Consider the following 19178-nt stretch of genomic DNA (forward strand, 5'->3'; position numbering starts at 1 on the left):
CCCTTGCTCTGTTACCGCAGGCATCTGTGAAGACTCACCGGACTGTGAAACTCTGAAAAATCCTCTATTCTGGCTGATAAAGGTCTTACAGGCACATAACGTGTTCCTAACGCCTAATTTGTTCTGTCCCTGCATGAGTGATCGTCTTGTTCAGACGTGCCAGGAGCATTGTGAACCTCTCCGTGCTTGGCAGAGGAGGCCTGAGATAATGGGGGGGTGGGGGTCCAGCGGGGGCGCTGAGCAGTGAGTCGGGCCCCCCACCTGCCACCCCGGGGGAGACCAGTGACCAGGCCACAGTGGCCGAGCTCAAGAGCCCCTCGCAAGGCCAGAGGCTGACGGCCACGTGTTGATTCTGGATTGATTCAGCTTGGCTGTCTTGTAGCCCCATACAGACAGGATGCCTCCAAAAAGGGAAGAGTTCTGTTTGATTTTGTGACTTCTTCTGTATCGTCGTTGAGTTAACTGTGGCTGTAGCTCTGCTCTTGTAAGAACTCGGGGTGATGTCTGTAAAATGGGAGTCGTCACTGCCGTTTTCAAAGCGCGCCTTTGAGGACTGGGTTTGCCCATAAGAAGCTTGGCCTCCGAGAAGGGCGTCAAACAGTTCGTCTCTTATTTGACAGTTGTTTCAGTGATCTGCTGCTGTGTAACCACCCCAAGACTTAAGGGCTTAAAACTACAACCGAGTTAGCACTGGGATTCTTCAAGCCAGTACTCAGCAGGGACGTGCTGGCTGGCACGGCCAGCCAGCCTCTGGAGTGTCCACGGGGGCCCCAGGCTCTGGAGGGTCTACAGGGGCCCCCCGTGTCCTCCTCTGAGTGGTCTGCCCTGCGTGAGATTTCTCCTCCTTCAGTGGCTTATTCAGAGCTTCAGAGGACCTCACGAGGCCCCTTAAGCTGCACCTAGGACTCAGTTGCTTTGTCATGCCCGCCACGTTCTCTAGGTCAGAGCATGTCCACAGGCAGCTCTGTATCCAGGGGAGGCACGTAAGTGCTGGATCCTGGTGGAGGTGAGGCCTGTCCCCCCACAGAGGCCGTTTAGGATGAAGGGGTGGAGGGAGTCCCCTGCACAGCTGGCCTTGAGAGAGGAGAACCCTCAGCACACTCCCTGAAGGGGGCAGGTCTCAAAGGCGCCCAGGACCCAGGCAGGAGGCCCCTGCTCTGGTTACCTAGCTGGGATCAGCAAGTGTTTTCTGCTAAGAGCTAGAGAGAAAATGTTTTAGGCTTTGCCTTCATCTAAATTTTAGATTTCACCAATTTGAGCAACTGTTCCTGCCAAAAGGCTCAAAAGACTGATCATCTTTTTAACATTTTTCCATTTGCATTTAAGCAATTTAAAACCGTGCTCAGCTCCCAGGCTGCATGCGGAGGGCTCGCTGGATTTGGGCTGCATGCAGGCCGAGGTGGACCATCCCCACCCTTACAGCGTCCTCCTCAGCCTCAGCTGGAGTCCCTACAGCACTGGGGTCCGCCAGGCCAGAGGGACCCGCCACCTGTTCTGAGAATCCCTCCCAGGGTGGAGCCCTGGGTCTTTCCCACCCACTCCATGTCCCTGCTCCCGAGCTTGCCAGGCCCTGGCCGCCCCCGTGGATGCGGGAGACGCGTCCAGTTCAAGGTGGCTCAGGTGGGATCAAAACTCAGCCTCCGTTACTGTGTCATATTCTTAGTGCATCTCGCTGTAAGAAGGTTCTTGAAAATTTCACGTTGGGAGAAGAGAAAGAACCTGAAGGTGTCCCGTTCTTTGGATGCAACAGGAAGTGTGGAAGTTAGCTTGGTGTGGGGTTGAGGAGGCTTCGGGGCCCAGGGCAACTGGGGTGGTGCTTCTCCAGCCCTGGTTGTTCCACGGTCAGCTTCCTGCCTTAACCCTTGACGAGCAGATGTTACAGAGGAGCTGGAGAGAGACTGGCCACAGTAAGAGCTTAGAGCTTTTCCACAGAGCCTTGAAACGGGGGTGCTTTCTCCCCAGGTAACTCTGTGTGCTTGACGCCTCTTCCAAGGACCATGACGGCCTGCTAGAGCACGTTCCGGAACCAGACACACCAGGTGTATGGGCGCGGGGTCTTCCCACCGCATCAGAAGTCTGGCAGTTTATTCAGGATCTTACGTGTGCCTCCTTCAAAATTAGCTCAGCCCCTGTGGAAGGCAGTTTGGCCGTTTCTTACAAAGCTAAACATAGTCTTCACCGTGCGGTCCTGCCTTCTTGCTCCTAAGTGTTTTCCCAGACGAACTGAAAACGTGTGTCTGCACAAAAGCCCGCACACACATGTTTACAGCAGCTTTAGTCATAGCAACTAAACCCTGGGTGCTGGCGAGACGTCCTCCCGCAGGTGAGCGAGTAAATAAACTGCGACACATCTGGATGATGGAATGTTATTAAACACTAAAGACAGGAGCTCTCAAGCCCTGAAAAAACCTGGGAGGGCCTCAGTACACACAACTATGTGAAGGAAGCCGGCCTGAAAACACTGCTCACTGTGTGCGCTCAGCTCTTGTCGTTGGGAAGAGGCAGAACTAGGAACACCGTTAAGAAGACGAGTCTTTGCCGTGGTTCGGGAGGGGGGACAGGGCACGGAGGGTCTGAAGCTGCAGAGACTCTCAAGTACAACAATGGCGCACGTCACGGTACATCTTCAAACACCCGTAGGACGCACAGGCCAAGAGTGGGCCCTGACGTCAATCTGGGCTCAGGGACAACGAGGTATGGCTGCAGGGTCATCGGCTGTAACGAAGGAACCGCCGTGGTCTCTCCCGATCGTGGAGGCCAAGGCCAGACGTCCCGGGTTCAAGTCCCAGCTTTGCGCCTGCCTGGCTGTTCAGCCCGAGGCTGAACTAATTAAGCTACCTAACGTCTCGGAGAAGGCAATGGCAAGCCACTCCAGTACTCTTGCCTAGAAAATCCCATGGATGGAGGAGCCTGGTAGGCTGCAGTCCGTGGGGTCGCTAAGAGTCGGACACGACTGAGCGACTTCACTTTCACTTTTCACTTTCACACATTGGAGAAGGAAATGGCAACCCACTCCAGTGTTCTTGCCTGGAGAATCCCAGGGATGGGGGAGCCTGGTGGGCTTCCGTCTATGGGGTCACACAGAGTCGGACACGACTGAAGTGACTTAGCAGTAGCAGCTTAGCAGCAACGTCTCTGAAGCGCCTTCTTCATCTTTGAAACGGGCTGCTCCTACCGCCAGGGTCTCGCGAGGGCTCCATGTGCCAACCGAGCGGTGACCCCAGCCTTTGGGCAAAGTCCTGATTGTTGCCGCTCTCAACTGCATCTGAAGCCACACACACTGCCCCCGATTCCATGAAGGCCGTCCGCTTTGGGCCGGTCGTGTGGCCCAGGCCCAGGACAGAGGCGGGGTGGTCCTGGAGCAACATCCCTCCTGCAGTCACCGGCCTGTGGCCTCCTAAGAGGCCAGGGCTGCCCCCCACCCCACCCCTTCCTCCCTGGTCCTGCGCCCAGGCTGGCAGAAAGCCGGTCATACCCTGCTTACAAGACAGGCAACATCCCAGCGCCCCCAAACACATGGCTCGAGGGGCTATAGTAATGGTCACGATGGCAGACAGCCGTGGAGCTGGTGATGGGGCCCCAGGGCCGCTTCTGCTTCCCACGTGCCGCTGGGAGGCCGCCGGCTCCAACCTTCCTGCGAGCCTGCCTCTCCTGTCGTGAGTTTCCTGCGATGGGAACCATGTCACTGGGGCAGCCCCTCGCTAGGGTCTGTGGGGCACTGGGCATCTCCCAGGCTGGGCTGTGCTCCCAGTGCCAGAGACCCTGCTCCCGTCCCCTTTGGGGACAGACCCAAGGCAGCCTCCCGTCCACGCTGCAGTCCCTGAGCCATGGCCTGGGCCCAAAGCTGGCTTCCTGGGTGGGTGGGAGCAGGGGCACCAGACTGGATGGTAGGAGTTGGTAGGACTCAGACAGTCTGGACCGGCCTGTCCAGGGGGAATAAAATGCAAGCCAGAACTGCTTTTAAGCAGCCATGTGTCTGAAAAAAGAAAGGGGAGGTTAGTTCTAATATATCTTACTGCACCCAGTATACCCTAAGTGAACAATTCTCCACAAGCTGTTCTGCATTTGGGGGTTTTGCACCCAGAGTGCATCTCTGTCTGCACTGCCACTTCTCAGAGGCTCAGAGCCACGTGTGGCTGAGTGGCTGCTCAGGGGGGCAGAGCAGGTCTCCCCAGCTCACGGGGCTGGGAGCCAGTACCCTAATCCTGTGCTTCTCAGTGCTCGGCTCTTCCGTGGGCTCCTTCTCTAGCAGGGTCCCCTTTGCAGAGGTGGAGATGTTTGTTAATAGCAGCTCACTGGGGGCAAAGTCTGCTTCTTGCTAAACGAGGGTGTGTGGCACTGAGGTCACCACCTCCCTGGCAGCTCAGATTGTACAGCCGTCTCATCTCATCCAGGGCAAAGCCGGGGTGAGGGACTCTCAGGGTCCCTGGGAGGAAATGCTCCCAGTAACCCCTAAGGCTGTCCTAACACCTGCAGGTGTTGTGGGGCTCAGAGCGGCCTCGTGTGCTCCGAGTGGGGCCATGGCTGGCTCCAGGGGCTGACCAAGGCTGTCGCCTCGGAGGATGGAGCGGGGTTCTTAGCACCGGCCAGGAGAGCTTAACTCTGTGGGCATGGACCGCAAGGAGCTAGTCAATACAAGAGTCAGAACAGACAGCATCAAAAGCTTCAGGTGGCCTTCAGGGCGTGTGGGTCTTCCTGGCCAGAGTCAGCGTTCTGCACCTTGGACTTCTGACAATTCCCCGAACTCTGGGGCACCTTCCAGACCCCGAGCAGACAGGCCTGGGTGGTGAGATGCTCGGATGTGTATGGAAGTGGAGTCCAAGGTAAAGCTGGTCCCCCACCCAGGCCGCACTTCAGCCTTGTGGGTCACACAGCAGCATGGGGCTTCCACACAGCCTGTGTTCAAAATAAAAACTGAAATAGATAAACAGCAGTTTTCCTATACAGCTCAGAGAGCTATATTCAACATCCTATAATAACTTATAATGGAAAAGAATTTTAAAAAAACATAGATATATACATGTGCGTGTGTGTGCGCGTGCGTGTGCGTGCGTGTGTGCGTGTGGTCTTCCCTGGTGGCTCAGAGCTGAAAATCCGCCGTTTGATCTCTGGGTCAGGGAGATCCCCTGGAGGAGGGCATGGCAGCCCACTCCAGTATTCTTGCCTGGAGAATCCCGTGGACAGAGGAGCCTGGCGGGATACAGTCCACGGGGTCACAAAGAGTCAGACACGACTAAAGTGACTTAGCACAAACGCATGCATATATGTGTAACAGAATCACTTTGCTGTATACCTGAAGCTAACACAATACTGTAAATCAACTACCCTTATATTAAAAATTCTTAAAAAAAAAAAACACTAAAACACTGATTAATGAGAACAGATCGCTTTAATATAGTTACAAGAACAAATTTTACTCAAGGGCTTTTGAAATATAGTTACGACAACTGAAATGATGATTTTGAATCTCGTTAAACTAATCCTCAGAGCCCTTTGATTCATATTTTATTAATGCCAGTGTGAGTGGTTCCATGTATTTGAAACCCATAAATTGTAGTTTTAAAACAAATATGTCAATATTCAAAGCTCCATTTATCTGTTTGGTTTCGGGCAAGTTTCATAAGCGTTGTGCATCTCAGTTCTGCCCCCTGAAATGTGAGAATAGCAGTCGTTGCTGGCTCCCTGACCGCAAACAGCGTGCAGTGTGTCTGACACATGAGGAGCTGGATGAGCGAGCCCTCCTCTCCCTGACCGCAAACAGCGTGCAGTGTGTCTGACACACGAGGAGCTGGATGAGCGAGCCCTCCTCTCCCTGACCGCAAACAGCGTGCAGTGTGTTTGACACACGAGGAGCTGGATGAGCGAGCCCTCCTCTCCTAGACAGGATCCGTGGCTCCTCCACTCGCTCAGGTCAGGCCATCAGGGACGGGCAGGACTCCAGCATCTCCTGTCATTAGGGAATAAACTAGGGACACATTTTGGTAGGGTTTTTTGTGCTTTTCATGTTTATACTTTCTGAGTTTTCAGACAAGAACAGTCTTCCAGAGAAACTAAGGCCTCTCTGCAGGTCCCTCCGGCTCTCCTTGTCTTGCTGAGGAAATGAGCTGTGAAGCTGCCGCATCCGAACGTGTGCCCCTGTTCCCACCCACATGGAAGCAGGAGCGCATCCTCCTCACGCCCAGCAAGGAATAGTAACACGTTAAAGGAGCGCGGTAGGCAGACATGCAAGAAGGTAGCTGATGTCCCAGGACATTTGCTTAGACGTAGGGGGAACATAGCCTAGGGCATCCCAGAGTCCACCATGGCACCCCAGAGTCTGCTATGGCACCCCAGAGCCCTCTAGGGCACTCCAGAGTCCATTAGGACACCCCGGAGTCCCCTAGAGCACCCCAGAGTCCGCTGGGACACCGCAGAGTCCTCTAGGGCATCCCAGAGTCCACTATGGCACCCCAGAGTCCTCTAGGGCACCCCGGAGTCCTCTAGGGCATCCCAGAGTCCTCTAGGGCACCCCGGAGTCCTCTAGGGCATCCCAGAGTCCACTATGGCACCCCGGAGTCCTCTAGGGCACCCCGGAGTCCTCTAGGGCATCCCAGAGTCCTCTAGGGCACCCCGGAGTCCTCTAGGGCACCCCAGAGTCCAGTTTGTCTGCAGAATGGCAGGTGGTTGTGCTGAGCACCTGTCGGAACCCTCCACCCTAGTCCTGGGGCACGCCCACAGTCAGCAACGTGTGTGCTCAGGCCCGCAGCCTACCTGCGAGGCAGTGTCTCTTAGAAATCCGAGTCAGCACCCTTTCCCAGGGTGGGGCAGGGCCTAGAGCTGTCTGCACACCTGAGAATCTCTGGGGGATGAGGCGGGGCAGGGGACAAGGTCTCCGGGCCCATCACCAGCTGCAGCGAGTCGTTCATTTTACTCAAGTATTTAAACCAAGTCTAAGATGCCACGTGTCATGTCACACCCACAGACACATCTCTGAGGCACTTGGGCCGTGCACACACTCACCTCTACTGAAGGCACTTTGTGGCTAACCCTCAGACCTTGTATCCCTGGGAACACTGTTAGCAACAGTCCTCTAACGTCATCCAACCTCAAGGGCGTATTTTAGTTTTACTAACTTTTTTTTATAGTTGGTTTGAATCAAGATTCAGACAAGGTCCAGCTCGTACATTTGATGATATTTTGCGTCCCTCTTCCAGACACTTCGAAACCTCAGTCCCTCAGCAGGTGCCCTCAGGCCTGTTGAGCAGCACAAGGAAACTGGATTCCCCTTCCTCCTCCTTCTCCTCCTCGTCGCCATCTTTATTATTTTCAGCAAAATTCTGTGACACAGTCTGTCTCCGGGTGGGTTCGGAAGAGGAGTCCAGGGGGGTCCAGAGCGCTCGTGGGGCAAGAGCTCTCTGTGCGTCTGATCTGAAGGATCCCTTCAAACCCAGCGACAATCATCGTCGCCACCTCGTGTGGAGAACAGAGTGTAAATACCTGCACACTTGCCTTCCCTGTTCGGTCACTAAGTGCAGCCGATGTGATTTTCTTCTCACAGATAATCGCCTATCAGCCGTACGGGAAGTCCGTGGACTGGTGGGCCTATGGTGTCCTGTTGTACGAGATGTTGGCCGGGCAGGTGAGTTTCGCGTGTGTCACGCTCGTGTGCAGCCATGTGGCATGACGGCTGCAGGTCTGTCGGGCCAAGGTCGTGGGACATGGCCATGCACGTGGCCGATTCCGGTCGGACTCCCCTGATCCTGGTGAGAGCAGGAGAAATGGTGCCAAGATCATCTTCTGATCGTAAAACCCCAGTTGATGGGGTGCAGACAGTGCAGCTTTCTCGTCACCCACTGAAGCCCCTGCACACTGAGGACTTCAGCAGCCTGTTGTGTCTCCGTGGCTCAGCCCGGGGCCGGGGTGGGTTCACAGCTTGGTTCTCTCAGAAACCACCAGCTGCTCTGTGCGTGCGGACAGAGTCATTGTCAAAGGAAGATGTCAGTTAAACCTGCAGAGGTGCTTCAGTAGCTTTTCCGTCTGCCCTCATCTCTCCCTGGGCGATTCGTTGCAATTTTCACAGAAGTCAGCGAGGCTGAGCCTCCAGTTGAGAAAAGGAAGACTGGGCTCCTCTCGGCCATGGGACCCAGGTCAGATCGCCATGGGCACCGCTGCCCGAGTCCCTCTTTCTAAGGTGCGGATTCCTGTCCATGTCACTAGGCTCGGGACACGAGCCGCCGTTGGCAGACAACCCCCTCAAATAGCAGTGGGTTAGCAGCACCAGGGGCACGTCCTTCTCAGGGTCTCGGGGCAGACCTGTGGGGCGGGGAGCTCAGCCCACGGTCGTCCGCGGACCACACTGTTCCCGGCTGTGGCTCCACCGTCTTTAGGGCCTTGGGTTCCACTGCTGCATCCTCCTTACTCAACTGGCCGGTGGAGAGAGGGGGACAGAGTGTTGAGGGCCAGCCTGGAGCCCGCATGCATCTCTCCTGCCTGCGCTGCACTGGCCACGGGCCCCGAGAGGCAGAGGGCTGGCCACGAGCTTGGCATGGGGGCTGCAGGGCTGGGGAGCCCCAGGCACGTCTCAGCCATTTCTACTGACAGTTCTGTCCCGGGCAGCTTCCAATGACATCTCAGCCCTCCAGGGGCTTCCCTGGTGGCTCAGCTGGTAAAGAATCTGCCTGCAGTGCGGGAGACCTGGGTTCGATCCCTGGGTTGGGAAGATCCCCTGGAGAAGGGAAAGGCTTCCCACCCAGTATTCTGGCCTGGAGAATTCCATGGACTCTATAGTCCACGGGGTCACAAAGAGTCAGACATGACTGAGTGACTTTCTCTTTCCCATCAGCCTCCAAGTGTGCTGAGGAGTTTGCCCTCCGTAACTAAGCACCTTCGTAGGAGAAAATGTAAATAAATAGCCCCAAAGAAGCCTCTGAATCTTCGTTCTTGGGAAAGAAACACCCTTTCTGACAAGTCACCCCCATCAACTCACTTCTTATCCGCTCAGTGCGGATGCGTTACACGTGCCTGGTGAAGGTCCTGAGCGGCACACAGACCTGACCTTCAGGAAGCCTGCGGTCTAGAGAGGCCGTAGATGAGGAGCGTTTGCTTCTCGGCATCGGCAGGGACTGGTTCCCGGGCCCCGCAGACCACCAGGTTCCTGGGGGTTACTGGTTCCCGGACCCCGCAGACAGCTGGGTTCCTGGAAGGGACTGGTTCCCGGACCCCGCAGACAGCCGGGTTCCTGGGGGGGACTGGATCCCAGACCCCGCAGACGACTGGATTCCTCGGGTGGACTGGATCCCGGACCCTGCAGACAGCCGGGTTCCTGGAAGGGACTGGTTCCCGGACCCCGCAGACGACTGGATTCCTGGGGTGGACTGGATCCCGGACCCTGCAGATAGCCGGGTTCCTGGAAGGGACTGGATCCCAGACCCCGCAGACAGCCAGGTTCCTGGGGGGGACTGGATCCCGGGCCCCGCAGACAGCCGGATTCCTGGGGGGGACTGGATCCCGGGCCCTGCAGACAGCCGGGTTCCTGGGGGGGACTGGATCCCGGGCCCTGCAGACCACCAGGTTCCTGGGGGGGGACTGGTGCCCGGGCCCTGCAGACGGCCGGGTTCCTGGGGGGGACTGGATCCCGGGCCCCGCAGACAGCCGGGTTCCTGGGGGGGACTGGATCCCGGGCCCTGCAGACAGCCGGGTTCCTGGGGGGGACTGGATCCCGGGCCCTGCAGACCACCAGGTTCCTGGGGGGGGACTGGTGCCCGGGCCCCGCAGACAGCCGGGTTCCTGGGGGGGACTGGATCCCGGGCCCCGCAGATGGCCGGGTTCCTGGGGGGACTGGATCCCGGACCCCACAGACAGCCAGGTTCCTGGGGGGGACTGGATCTCGGACCCCGCAGACGGCCGGGTTCCTGGGGGGGACTGGATCCCGGACCCCGCAGACGACTGGATTCCTGGGGTGGACTGGATCCCGGACCCCGCAGACGGCCGGGTTCCTGGGGGGGACTGGATCCCGGACCCCGCAGACAGCCGGGTTCCTAGGGGGGACTGGATCCCGGACCCCGCAGACGGCCGGGTTCCTAGGGGGGACTGGATCCCGGACCCCGCAGACAGCTGGGTTCCTGGGGGGGACTGGTTCCCGGACCCCGCAGACAGCTGGGTTCCTGGGGGGGACTGGATCCCGGACCCCGCAGACGACTGGATTCCTGGGGGGACTGGATCCCGGACCCCGCAGACGGCCGGGTTCCTGGTGGGGACTGGATCCCGGACCCCACAGACGGCCGGGTTCCTGGTGGGGACTGGATCCCGGGCCCCGCAGACGGCCGGGTTCCTGGGGGGGACTGGATCCCGGGCCCCGCAGACGGCCGGGTTCCTGGGGGGGACTGGATCCCGGGCCCCGCAGACGACTGGATTCCTGGGGGGACTGGATCCCGGGCCCCGCAGACGACTGGGTTCCTGGGGGGACTGGATCCCGGGCCCCGCAGACGACTGGGTTCCTGGGGGGACTGGATCCCGGGCCCCGCAGACGACTGGGTTCCTGGGGGGACTGGATCCCGGACCCCGCAGACGGCCGGGTTCCTGGAGGCGCGAGTCCTGGTGCAGACGGTGCAGTGTCTGCACAGGCTGGGCGCGTCCTTCTGTCTGAGTTACTCAGCACCCCTGACACGGTGTAAGTGCTGCCTGTGTGGCTGTAAATACGGTATCAGTGCTCTGTGTTTGCCGGTGTGTGGCTGTAAATACGGTATCAGTGCTCTGTGTTTGCCGGTGTGTGGCAAATTCAAGTTTTCCTTTTTCTTTCATTTATTTTTGGTCATCCTGCATGGCTTGTGGGACCTTAGTATCCCAACAGGGATCAAACCCGGGCCCTGGCGGTGAAAGCACTGCATCCTAACCAGTGGATGGCCAGAGAATCCTGAGTTTTGCTTTTTAAAATGTTTTGGACTTCTGTTTCACTTTAGATCTGCGGTTGGTTGACTGTAATGGCAATAAACTCACAAGAAGGGTAACAAACCAGGAGAGGAACATACAGGCTTGAAGGAGGGAAAGTTGGAACGTCAGCTAGGGTGGCCAGGGAGGACCTAATTAATGGAGAAGATGAAATTAGGACTGCAAAGAAGGGAGAGGATGCCCACGTGCAGATGCCCACGAGCATTCCAGGCTGAGGGACAGCAAGCAAAGGCCCTGGGGTGCCAGTGTGCGGTGATGCTGGAGAGACGGCCGGAAGCCGTGGGTGTGGCTGGAGTGGAGTGAGGAGGGCCCGAGGGCAGAGCTGGGGAGGATGCCTGGCCCAGGGCCTGGGGTCAGCGCACGACCGCTGGCTTCCTGCGGGCTTCCTGCGGGCTTCCTGCTGGGCTAGGAGACCCCACCCCCAGCCCATTGCCTCTCCTTTCTGCTTTGATTGCATCATACATCTCAGAGACAGCCTTTTAAGTATTAAGAGATAAGAGGTTCTACCTATATTGGGTCATTATTTCTCAGTGATGTTAAGACTTGGTATTAAGAAAGGGGCTTGTGTATTATTTATTTAAGTTTTCTCCCCCCAAGGAAACATTCTTTTTAAGATTAAATGCCTTTTGTAAACACAGAAAAACCAGTTCCACAGCAGCATTGTCCAAAATGGCAGCTGGCAAAGCCCAAGTTTGCCTCCATCCAGCTAGTTTCCAGAGAAGGGAATGGCAACCCACTCTAGTACGCTTGCCTGGAGAATCCCAGGGACAGGGGAGCCTGCTGGGCTGCTGTCTTTGGGATCGCACAGAGTTGGACACGACTGAAGCGACTTAGCAGCAGCAGCTAGTTTCCCCTTTCAAACTTTGACAGTAAAACTGGCTGAATTTTCAGCCCCGTGGGAGGCGGCTGTTCGCGAAGGCACAGAAAGCTGAGTTCCCCTCCTCAATCCCACACAAACAACCCGGCTCTGGAGTCCAGACAGCAAGGCTGCTTTCCCTGATTCACACTTGCGTGTGGCAGCCGCGCGGCTGGGGGTGGCACGCTGGGACCCGTTTCCAAGGGCATGTGTTACAGGAGAGATGGGCTGGTCATTGCTGGCCGGGGGAGATGGTCCCCACTCAGGCCTGTGGCCAGGTCACCCCGCTTACCCCTCTGCCACCCTGTCCCCCCTCCATCCCCAGGGCATCCTCCCCGGAGAGCTCCTCCTGAGCCAGCCCCCGAGGCCTCAGACTCGAAGATTCCCACAGCCAGTGGCTGCAAAACACTCAGACTCATGTCCGTGGAGTCGATGCCATACAGCCTCATCCTCTGTCCCCTCCTTCTCCTGCCCTCAGTCCATCCCAGGCCTTAGAAATAGCTGAGCAAACAAGAGAACTGGAAGGCAAAGGAGAGAGGGAAAGAGATCCCCAACTGAATGCAGAGCTCCAAAGAATACCAAGGAGAGCAAGAAAGCCTAAGTCAGTGAAGGAGCAAAGAAATGGAGGAAAACCACAGAAAGGGAAAGACTAGAGACCTCTTCACGAGAACGAGAGACACCCAGGAACATCGCAAAGACGGGCTCGATAAAGGACAGAGACAGAAGCGGGAGGGCCCAACAGACGCAGAAGAGGCTAAGAACAGGTTAATGGACTAATGAACAGTTTATTTGCAGATCGTCAGAAGCATTACTCAAAAGCATTTTCCCTAAAGATTTTTGGGGTTGCCCAGGGCAAGATAATTAAAGGGACAGAGGAAAAACTGGAAAACACACTTAACCACCAACCTAATTTTTAAAAAAAAGTAATCAGCCCACGAGGTGTGCAGCCCGCGAGTGCAAGGAGCCGGCTGTTCCCTGGCGCTGAGCGGGCTCTCTGGGCCCCGAGCGGTGAGCCTTTCAGCCTAAGTCGCCCCCTTCCCCTCTTTTCCGCACTAGCCTCCATTCGACGGTGAGGACGAGGACGAGCTGTTCCAGTCCATCATGGAGCACAACGTCTCATACCCCAAGTCCTTGTCCAAGGAGGCCGTGTCCATCTGCAAAGGGGTGAGTCACAGGCCGGAGATGCCTGCTGGCATGGCTCAGGCATCCTGGGGGGCCACGCGCCCACGCCCCCAGGTTTCAGGTGAACCCACGCCTTTCTTGTGACAGACAGCGTGTGCTTTTGCGAACCATGAGTCTTGGGTTCACGGCATTTTGGTCCAGGCAGCAAGCAGGCGTGTGATGCCCATGACACGGCACCCTTTGTGATGCTGGCCTGCGACACTCCAAGCACACACCAGGTGTAGCGACTGTGCCTTTTAAAAGCTGTTTGGCTGTGCCAGGCCTTAGTTGTGGAGCACGGGCTCTCGATCTGGGTGCAGAGCAACCAGAGGGTGGGCGCTGGCGCCGGCTGTCCTTCCCACCCACCCCCGGGGTTTTCCGATGGATCTTTTTGTTCCTCTCTATTTGTAGTTGTATTGATTGTAACTGACAAACAAAATGGCACGTGTTTAAGGTCTAAGTGTGATGGTCTGACCTATATGCACAGCTGACTTCACTCATCCATCACCTCATGTCACTTTTTTTATTTTTCTCGTGAGAATGCTCCAACTCGGTTGTCAGCAGGTTTCGGTACACAGTCCGGGACTTCCTACGGCAGCCCCCGCATTGCCCTGTCCCACATGAGAGCCTCTTTCTCCCCCGCCCTCTAGCTGATGACCAAGCACCCCGGGAAGCGGCTGGGCTGCGGGCCCGAGGGCGAGCGGGATGTGCGGGAGCATGCCTTCTTCCGGAGGATCGACTGGGAGAAGCTGGAGAACCGGGAGATCCAGCCGCCCTTCAAGCCCAAAGTGGTGAGTCTGCGCACGGCCCTTCCTCCCAGGATTCCGGGGCTTTCTTCCGGAGGGAGGGGCCTGGGGACCCCTGGCCTCCCCGTGGCCTTTGCGGTTCCCAGAGGGCCTCAGTCGTGTGGCCCCCAAGCCCTCCATAGACAGCAGAGCTCCCCCCACACGACGTGAGAACCAGGGTAGGACCTCCTGGCTTGGCCTCGGCCGACGGGGGCCCCACAGTGTAAGGAGGCCTCAGCTGGCCCACCGGCAGGCCTGGGCACGGTCCTCACGCTGGCCAGGCCCCCCGCCCCAAGGACTGTGTCCGCCCCGTCTCCAGCATGGTGCCTTGGTTTACATGCTTCCTGTATGACTTCCCTTTGGCCCTGTTCAGTGTTCGTTTACAAATTCGTCCGTTTAACCCTCACCACAACCCAGTGAGGTGGCGACTGTGGTCCCCAGTTTACGGTTGAGAACACTGAGGCACAGAGAGGCTGACTCACTTGCTCGAGGACACACAGCTTCTAGGTGGTGGAGCCAGGACGCGGCCCTGGTGTTCTGGCCCCAGGACCTTTCCCTGTTGCACGTGGCTGCATCTTCACAGTCCATCTCAGCCGGGAGGGGGAGCTTCCAGAGCACCGGGGAGCAGCCCTGCTCACAGGCGGCATCGGGAGCATCCGCGGTGCTGGTTCGGCCTGAATCTGTCTCCTCTGACAGGGGCTGCCTGAGCCTGCACAGGGATCCTCCCGAGGCGCCGAGGTAGCCCCCGGGGGGCTTGTGGCTTTCTTAGAGCAGCAGCTTTCTCATCCAATCTGCTTATGTGTCCTCTCCTCCAAGAATAAAACTGCTGCTGGTGAGCCCACGGATTTTATTTTTCCAAGATATTTTTAGCACAAACTAAAGAAAAGCTGAAATTAATCGGGTCAGTTGACTTCCTCCTGAGTCATCATTTCAAGTAGGGTCCTCGTGTCTCTGCCACCCAGATTCTCCATAGCTGGCCCCAGCTCTGAGTTTGGAAGCTCCTGTGGGAGCAGATCCCGCCTCCAGGTTGCAGAACCTGATATAGGAGGGCGTTGGATGAAGACAGTGATGAAGGGTGCTGCGGGTGGGCTCAGCGGAGTATTCTGCCAGGGATTTTCTCTCTCCCCTTTCACATCTATTTAGGCATCTTAAATATGAGAGGTATACAGCAGTACACAGCCTGCTGCTGCTGATAAGTCACTTCAGTCGTGTCCGACTCTGTGCAACCCCATAGATGGCAGCCCACCAGGCTCCCCGGTCCCTGGGATTCTCCAGGCAAGAACACTGGAGTGGGTGGCCATTTCCTTCTCCAATGCATGAAAGGGAAAAGTGAAAGTGAAGTCGCTCAGTCATCTCCAACTCTTAGCAACCTCATGGACTGCAGCCCACCAGGCTCCTCCATCCATGGGATTTTCCAGGCAAGAGTACTGGAGTGGGGTGCCATTGCCTTCTCCAGTACAAAACCTAGACAGCATTATTAAAAAGCAGAGACATTACTTTGCCAACACAGGTCCATCTAGTCAAGGCTATGGTTTTTCCAGTAGTCATGTATGGATGTGAGAGTGGGAACATAAAGAAAGCTGAACACTGAAGAATTGATGCTTTTGAACTGTGGTGTTGGAAAAGACTCTTGTGAGTCCCTTGAATTGCAAGGAGATCCAACCAGTCCATCCTAAAGGAAATCAGTCCTGAATATTCATTGGAAGGACTGATGCTGAAGCTGAAACTCCAATACTTTGGCCACCTGATGCAAAGAACTGACTCACTGGAAAAGACCCTGATGCTGGGAAAGATTGAAGGCGGGAGGAGAAGGGGACGACAGAGGATGAGATGGTTGGATGGCATCACAGACTCAATGGACATGAGTTTGGGTAAGCTTCGGGAGTTGGTGCTGACAGGGAGGCCTGGAGTGCTGCAGTCCATGGGGTCGCAAAGAGTCGGACATGACTGAGCAACTGAATTGGCTGAAGTATCCTGTGCATGAGTCCTAAGTTGCTTCAGTTGTGTCCGACTCTTTGCAACCCCATGGACTGTAGCCCACCAGGTTCCTCTGTCCATAGGATTTTATAGACAAGAATATTGAAGTGGGTTGCCATGCTGTCCTCCAGGGGATCTTCCCAACCCAGGGATCGAACCCACCTCACTTACGTCTCCTGCACCGGCAGGCAGGTTCTTTACCCCTAGCACCACCTGGGAAGCCACAGTAGCACCACCTGGGAAGCCGCAGTAGCGTCCTACTCTCAGCTTGCTTTCTGTGCAGCAATAATGTAGAGACACGGGCTGACCCTGCTTTGCGTGTTGAGCCAAGTGCAATTACTTGTCAATCACGTTCCAGAAAGAGAGGACATGCAGCCAAGTCAACCAGAATATCCATTTGCTGCTTCTCTCTGTTTTCACTTCGTCTTCAGAAGAAATCGTTTCTTGGCACAGCCTCCCACTTGTGGCTACGGTGGACCCGAACTCAGATGTGGGGGAAACATGGGGTCCTTGCTCTGGCAGCCGAGAAGGCAGGTCGCTCCCCAGGCCCACAGAACTCCCCAGATGGGGAGTCAGGCAGTTGAACCATGATCAGGGTGTGTTTACTTCTTTATTCCTGGAGCCTTGCTGCTGCCCGGCTGGCGTTTAACCAAGCATGGGTTACAGTACTAATAAGGGGGATGGATCAGCTGCCCTCGACTGAAAAGAGACAGCCCCGAGCTCATGACAGAAGCAGGAGTCGTGGAGCAGAGCCCCAAACCTGCAGGGGCCTGGGGCGGGGGTGGAGAGGGGCGGGGCCAGGGGGCTGAGGGGTGGGGCCTGAGAGGGGAGGTGCCTGGGGCTGAGGGGCGGGCCCTTGTTGGGGAGGGGCCTGGCGGGGCGGGGCCTGGGTGTGAGGGGCGGGCCCTTGTGGGGGCGGGGCCTGGCGGGGGTGGGGCCTGGGTGTGAGGGGTGGGGCGTGAGGGGCAGGCCCTTGTGGGGGAGGGGCCTGGGGCATGAGGGGCGGGGCCTTGTGGGGAGGGGCCTGTTGGGGCGGGGCCTGGGGCGTGAGGGGCGGGGCCTGCTGGTGGGAGCACCTGGTGAGGGGCGCCGGCATGAGTGGACGCAGAAGACAAGGCTGGAGAAGATGTAGAAGGGCGGAAGGCAGAACCACTTGCAGGCTGGAGCAGGACAGGGCTTTCTGTCCCAAAGCCGAAGAGCGTCAGCGGGGAGGGGCCCGGTCGGGAAGTCCGGTCCAGACAGTCATCCCGCGGGCAGCAGAGCAAGGCCTTGCCTCAGGGGCCGGGCCCTCCCGCACCGGGAACAGCCCCAGGAGCAACGATCCCACCCGCAGGAAGCTCGTAGGCCCGGGTGCTGTCGACGCTGCCGGACGTGCGGCCGCAGAGGGGACATGGCGGCCCCGACATTACCCTGCGACGTGGTTCCCCAGCCTTCTCGGTGGAAAACGTGGTCTCTCATCCAGAGCCAATGACACGGTCAGAGGCATTTATAGATAAAACGCAGAGCTGAGGCTTCTCCGGTGGGCGGCGTTGTGATTTCAGAGAGAGCTGCGGGAGCTCTACCCTGGCTTAAGGGCTATGAGCACCTGGCCCATGTGAAATCACGGTCTCGGTTATTGTAAATGCCAGCAGAAAGACTACAGTTCAGTTCAGTCGCTCAGTCGTGTCCGACTCTCCGCGACCCCGTGAATCACAGCACGCCAGGCCTCCCTGTCCATCACCAACTCCCGGAGTTCACTCAAACTCATGTCCACAGAGTCAGTGATGCCATCCAGCCATCTCATTCTCGGTCGTCCCCTTCTCCTCCCGCCCCCAAACTTTCCCAGCATCAGAGTCTTTTCCAGTGAGTCAACTCGTCGCATGAGGTGGCCAAAGTATTGCAGTTTCAGTTTTAGCATCAGTCTTTCCAATGAGCACCCAGGATTGATCTCCTTTAGAATGGACTGGTTGGATCTCCTTGCAGTCCAAGGGACTCTCAAGAGTCTTCTCCAACACCACAGTTCAAAAGCATCGATTCTTCGGCGATCAGCTTTCTTCACAGTCCAACTCTCACATCCATACATGACCACGGGAAAAACCATAGCCTTGACTAGACGGACCTTTGTTGGCAAAGTAATGTCTCTGCTTTTTAATATACTATCAAGGTTGGTCATAACTTTCCTTCCAAGGAGTAAGCGTCTTTTAATTTCATGGCTGCAATCAGCATCTGCAGTGATTTTAGAGCCCAAAAATATAAAGTCTGTCACTGTTTCCACTCTTTTTCCATCTATTTCCCATGAAGTGGTGGGACCAGATGCCATGATCTTTGTTTTCTGAATGTTGAGCTTCAAGCCAACCTTTTCACTCTCCTCTTTCACTTTCATCAAGAGGCTTTTGAGTTCCTCTTCACTTTCTGCCATAAGGGTAGTGTCATCTGCATATCTGAGGTTATTGATGTTTCTCCCAGCAATCTTGATTCCAGCTTGTGCTTCTTCCAGCCCAGTGTTCCTCATGACGTACTCTGCATATAAGTTAAATAAGCAAGGTGACAATATACAGCCTTGACGTACTCCTTTTCCTATTTGGAACCAGTCTATTGTTCCATGTACAGTTCCGACTGTTGCTTCCTGACCTGCATACAGGTTTCTCAAGAGGCAGGTCAGGTGGTCTGGGATTCCCATCTCTTTCAGAATTTTCCACAGTTTATTGTGATCCACACAGTCAAAGGCTTTGGCACAGTCAATGAAGCAGAAATAGATGTTTTTCTGGAACTCTCTTGCTTTCTCCATGATCCAGCGGATGTTGGCAATTTGATCTCTGGTGCCTCTGCCTTTTCTAAAACCTGCTTGAACATCTGGAAGTTCACGGTTCACATATTGCTGAAGCCTGGCTTGGAGAATTTTGAGCATGACTTTACTAGCGTGTGAGATGAGTGCAATTGTGTGGTAGTTTGAGCATTCTTTGGCATTGCCTTTCTTTGGGATTGGAATGAAGACTGACCTTTTCCAGTCCTGTGGCCACTGCTGAGTTTTCCAAATCTGCTGGCATATTGAGTGCAGCACTTTCACAGCATCATCTTTCAGGATTTGAAATAGCTCAATTGGAATTCCATCACCTCCACTAGCTTTGTTCATAGTGATGCTCTCTAAGGCTCACTTGACTTCACATTCCAAGATGTCTGGCTCTAGGTCAGTGATCACGTTATCGTGACTATCTTGGTCATGAAGATCTTTTTTATACAGTTCTTCTGTGTATTCTTGCCACCTCTTCTTAATATCTTCTGCTTCTGTTAGGTCCATACCATTTCTGTCCTTTATTGAGCCCATCTTTGCATGAAATCTTCCCTTGGAATCTCTAAGTTTCTTGAAGAGGTCTCTTGTTTTTCCTATTCTGTTGTTTTCCTCTATTTCTTTGCATTGATCATTGAGGAAGGCTTTCTTATCTCTCCTTGCTGTTCTTTGGAACTCTGCATTCAGATGCTTATATCTTTCCTTT

At 55.9% G+C, this 19178-nt stretch overlaps 1 protein-coding gene across 2 annotated transcripts in view; it reads left to right on the top strand.

Moving 5' to 3' along the window:
- Positions 1-19178, top strand: part of PRKCA (protein kinase C alpha) — a 316402-nt gene that overhangs the window by 284602 nt on the left and 12622 nt on the right. For both annotated transcript variants that reach the window (XM_055408778.2, XM_055408779.2), the window contains exons 14-16: positions 7538-7618; positions 12839-12946; positions 13594-13734. In XM_055408778.2, coding sequence (XP_055264753.1) covers positions 7538-7618; positions 12839-12946; positions 13594-13734 — 330 coding nt within the window. The remainder of the gene's footprint in view (positions 1-7537; positions 7619-12838; positions 12947-13593; positions 13735-19178) is intronic.

This window comes from Moschus berezovskii, chromosome 20, assembly GCF_049115385.1.
Source record: "Moschus berezovskii isolate FMDL1 chromosome 20, NW_MosBer_1.0, whole genome shotgun sequence".
NCBI classification, from domain to species: domain Eukaryota; kingdom Metazoa; phylum Chordata; class Mammalia; order Artiodactyla; family Moschidae; genus Moschus; species Moschus berezovskii.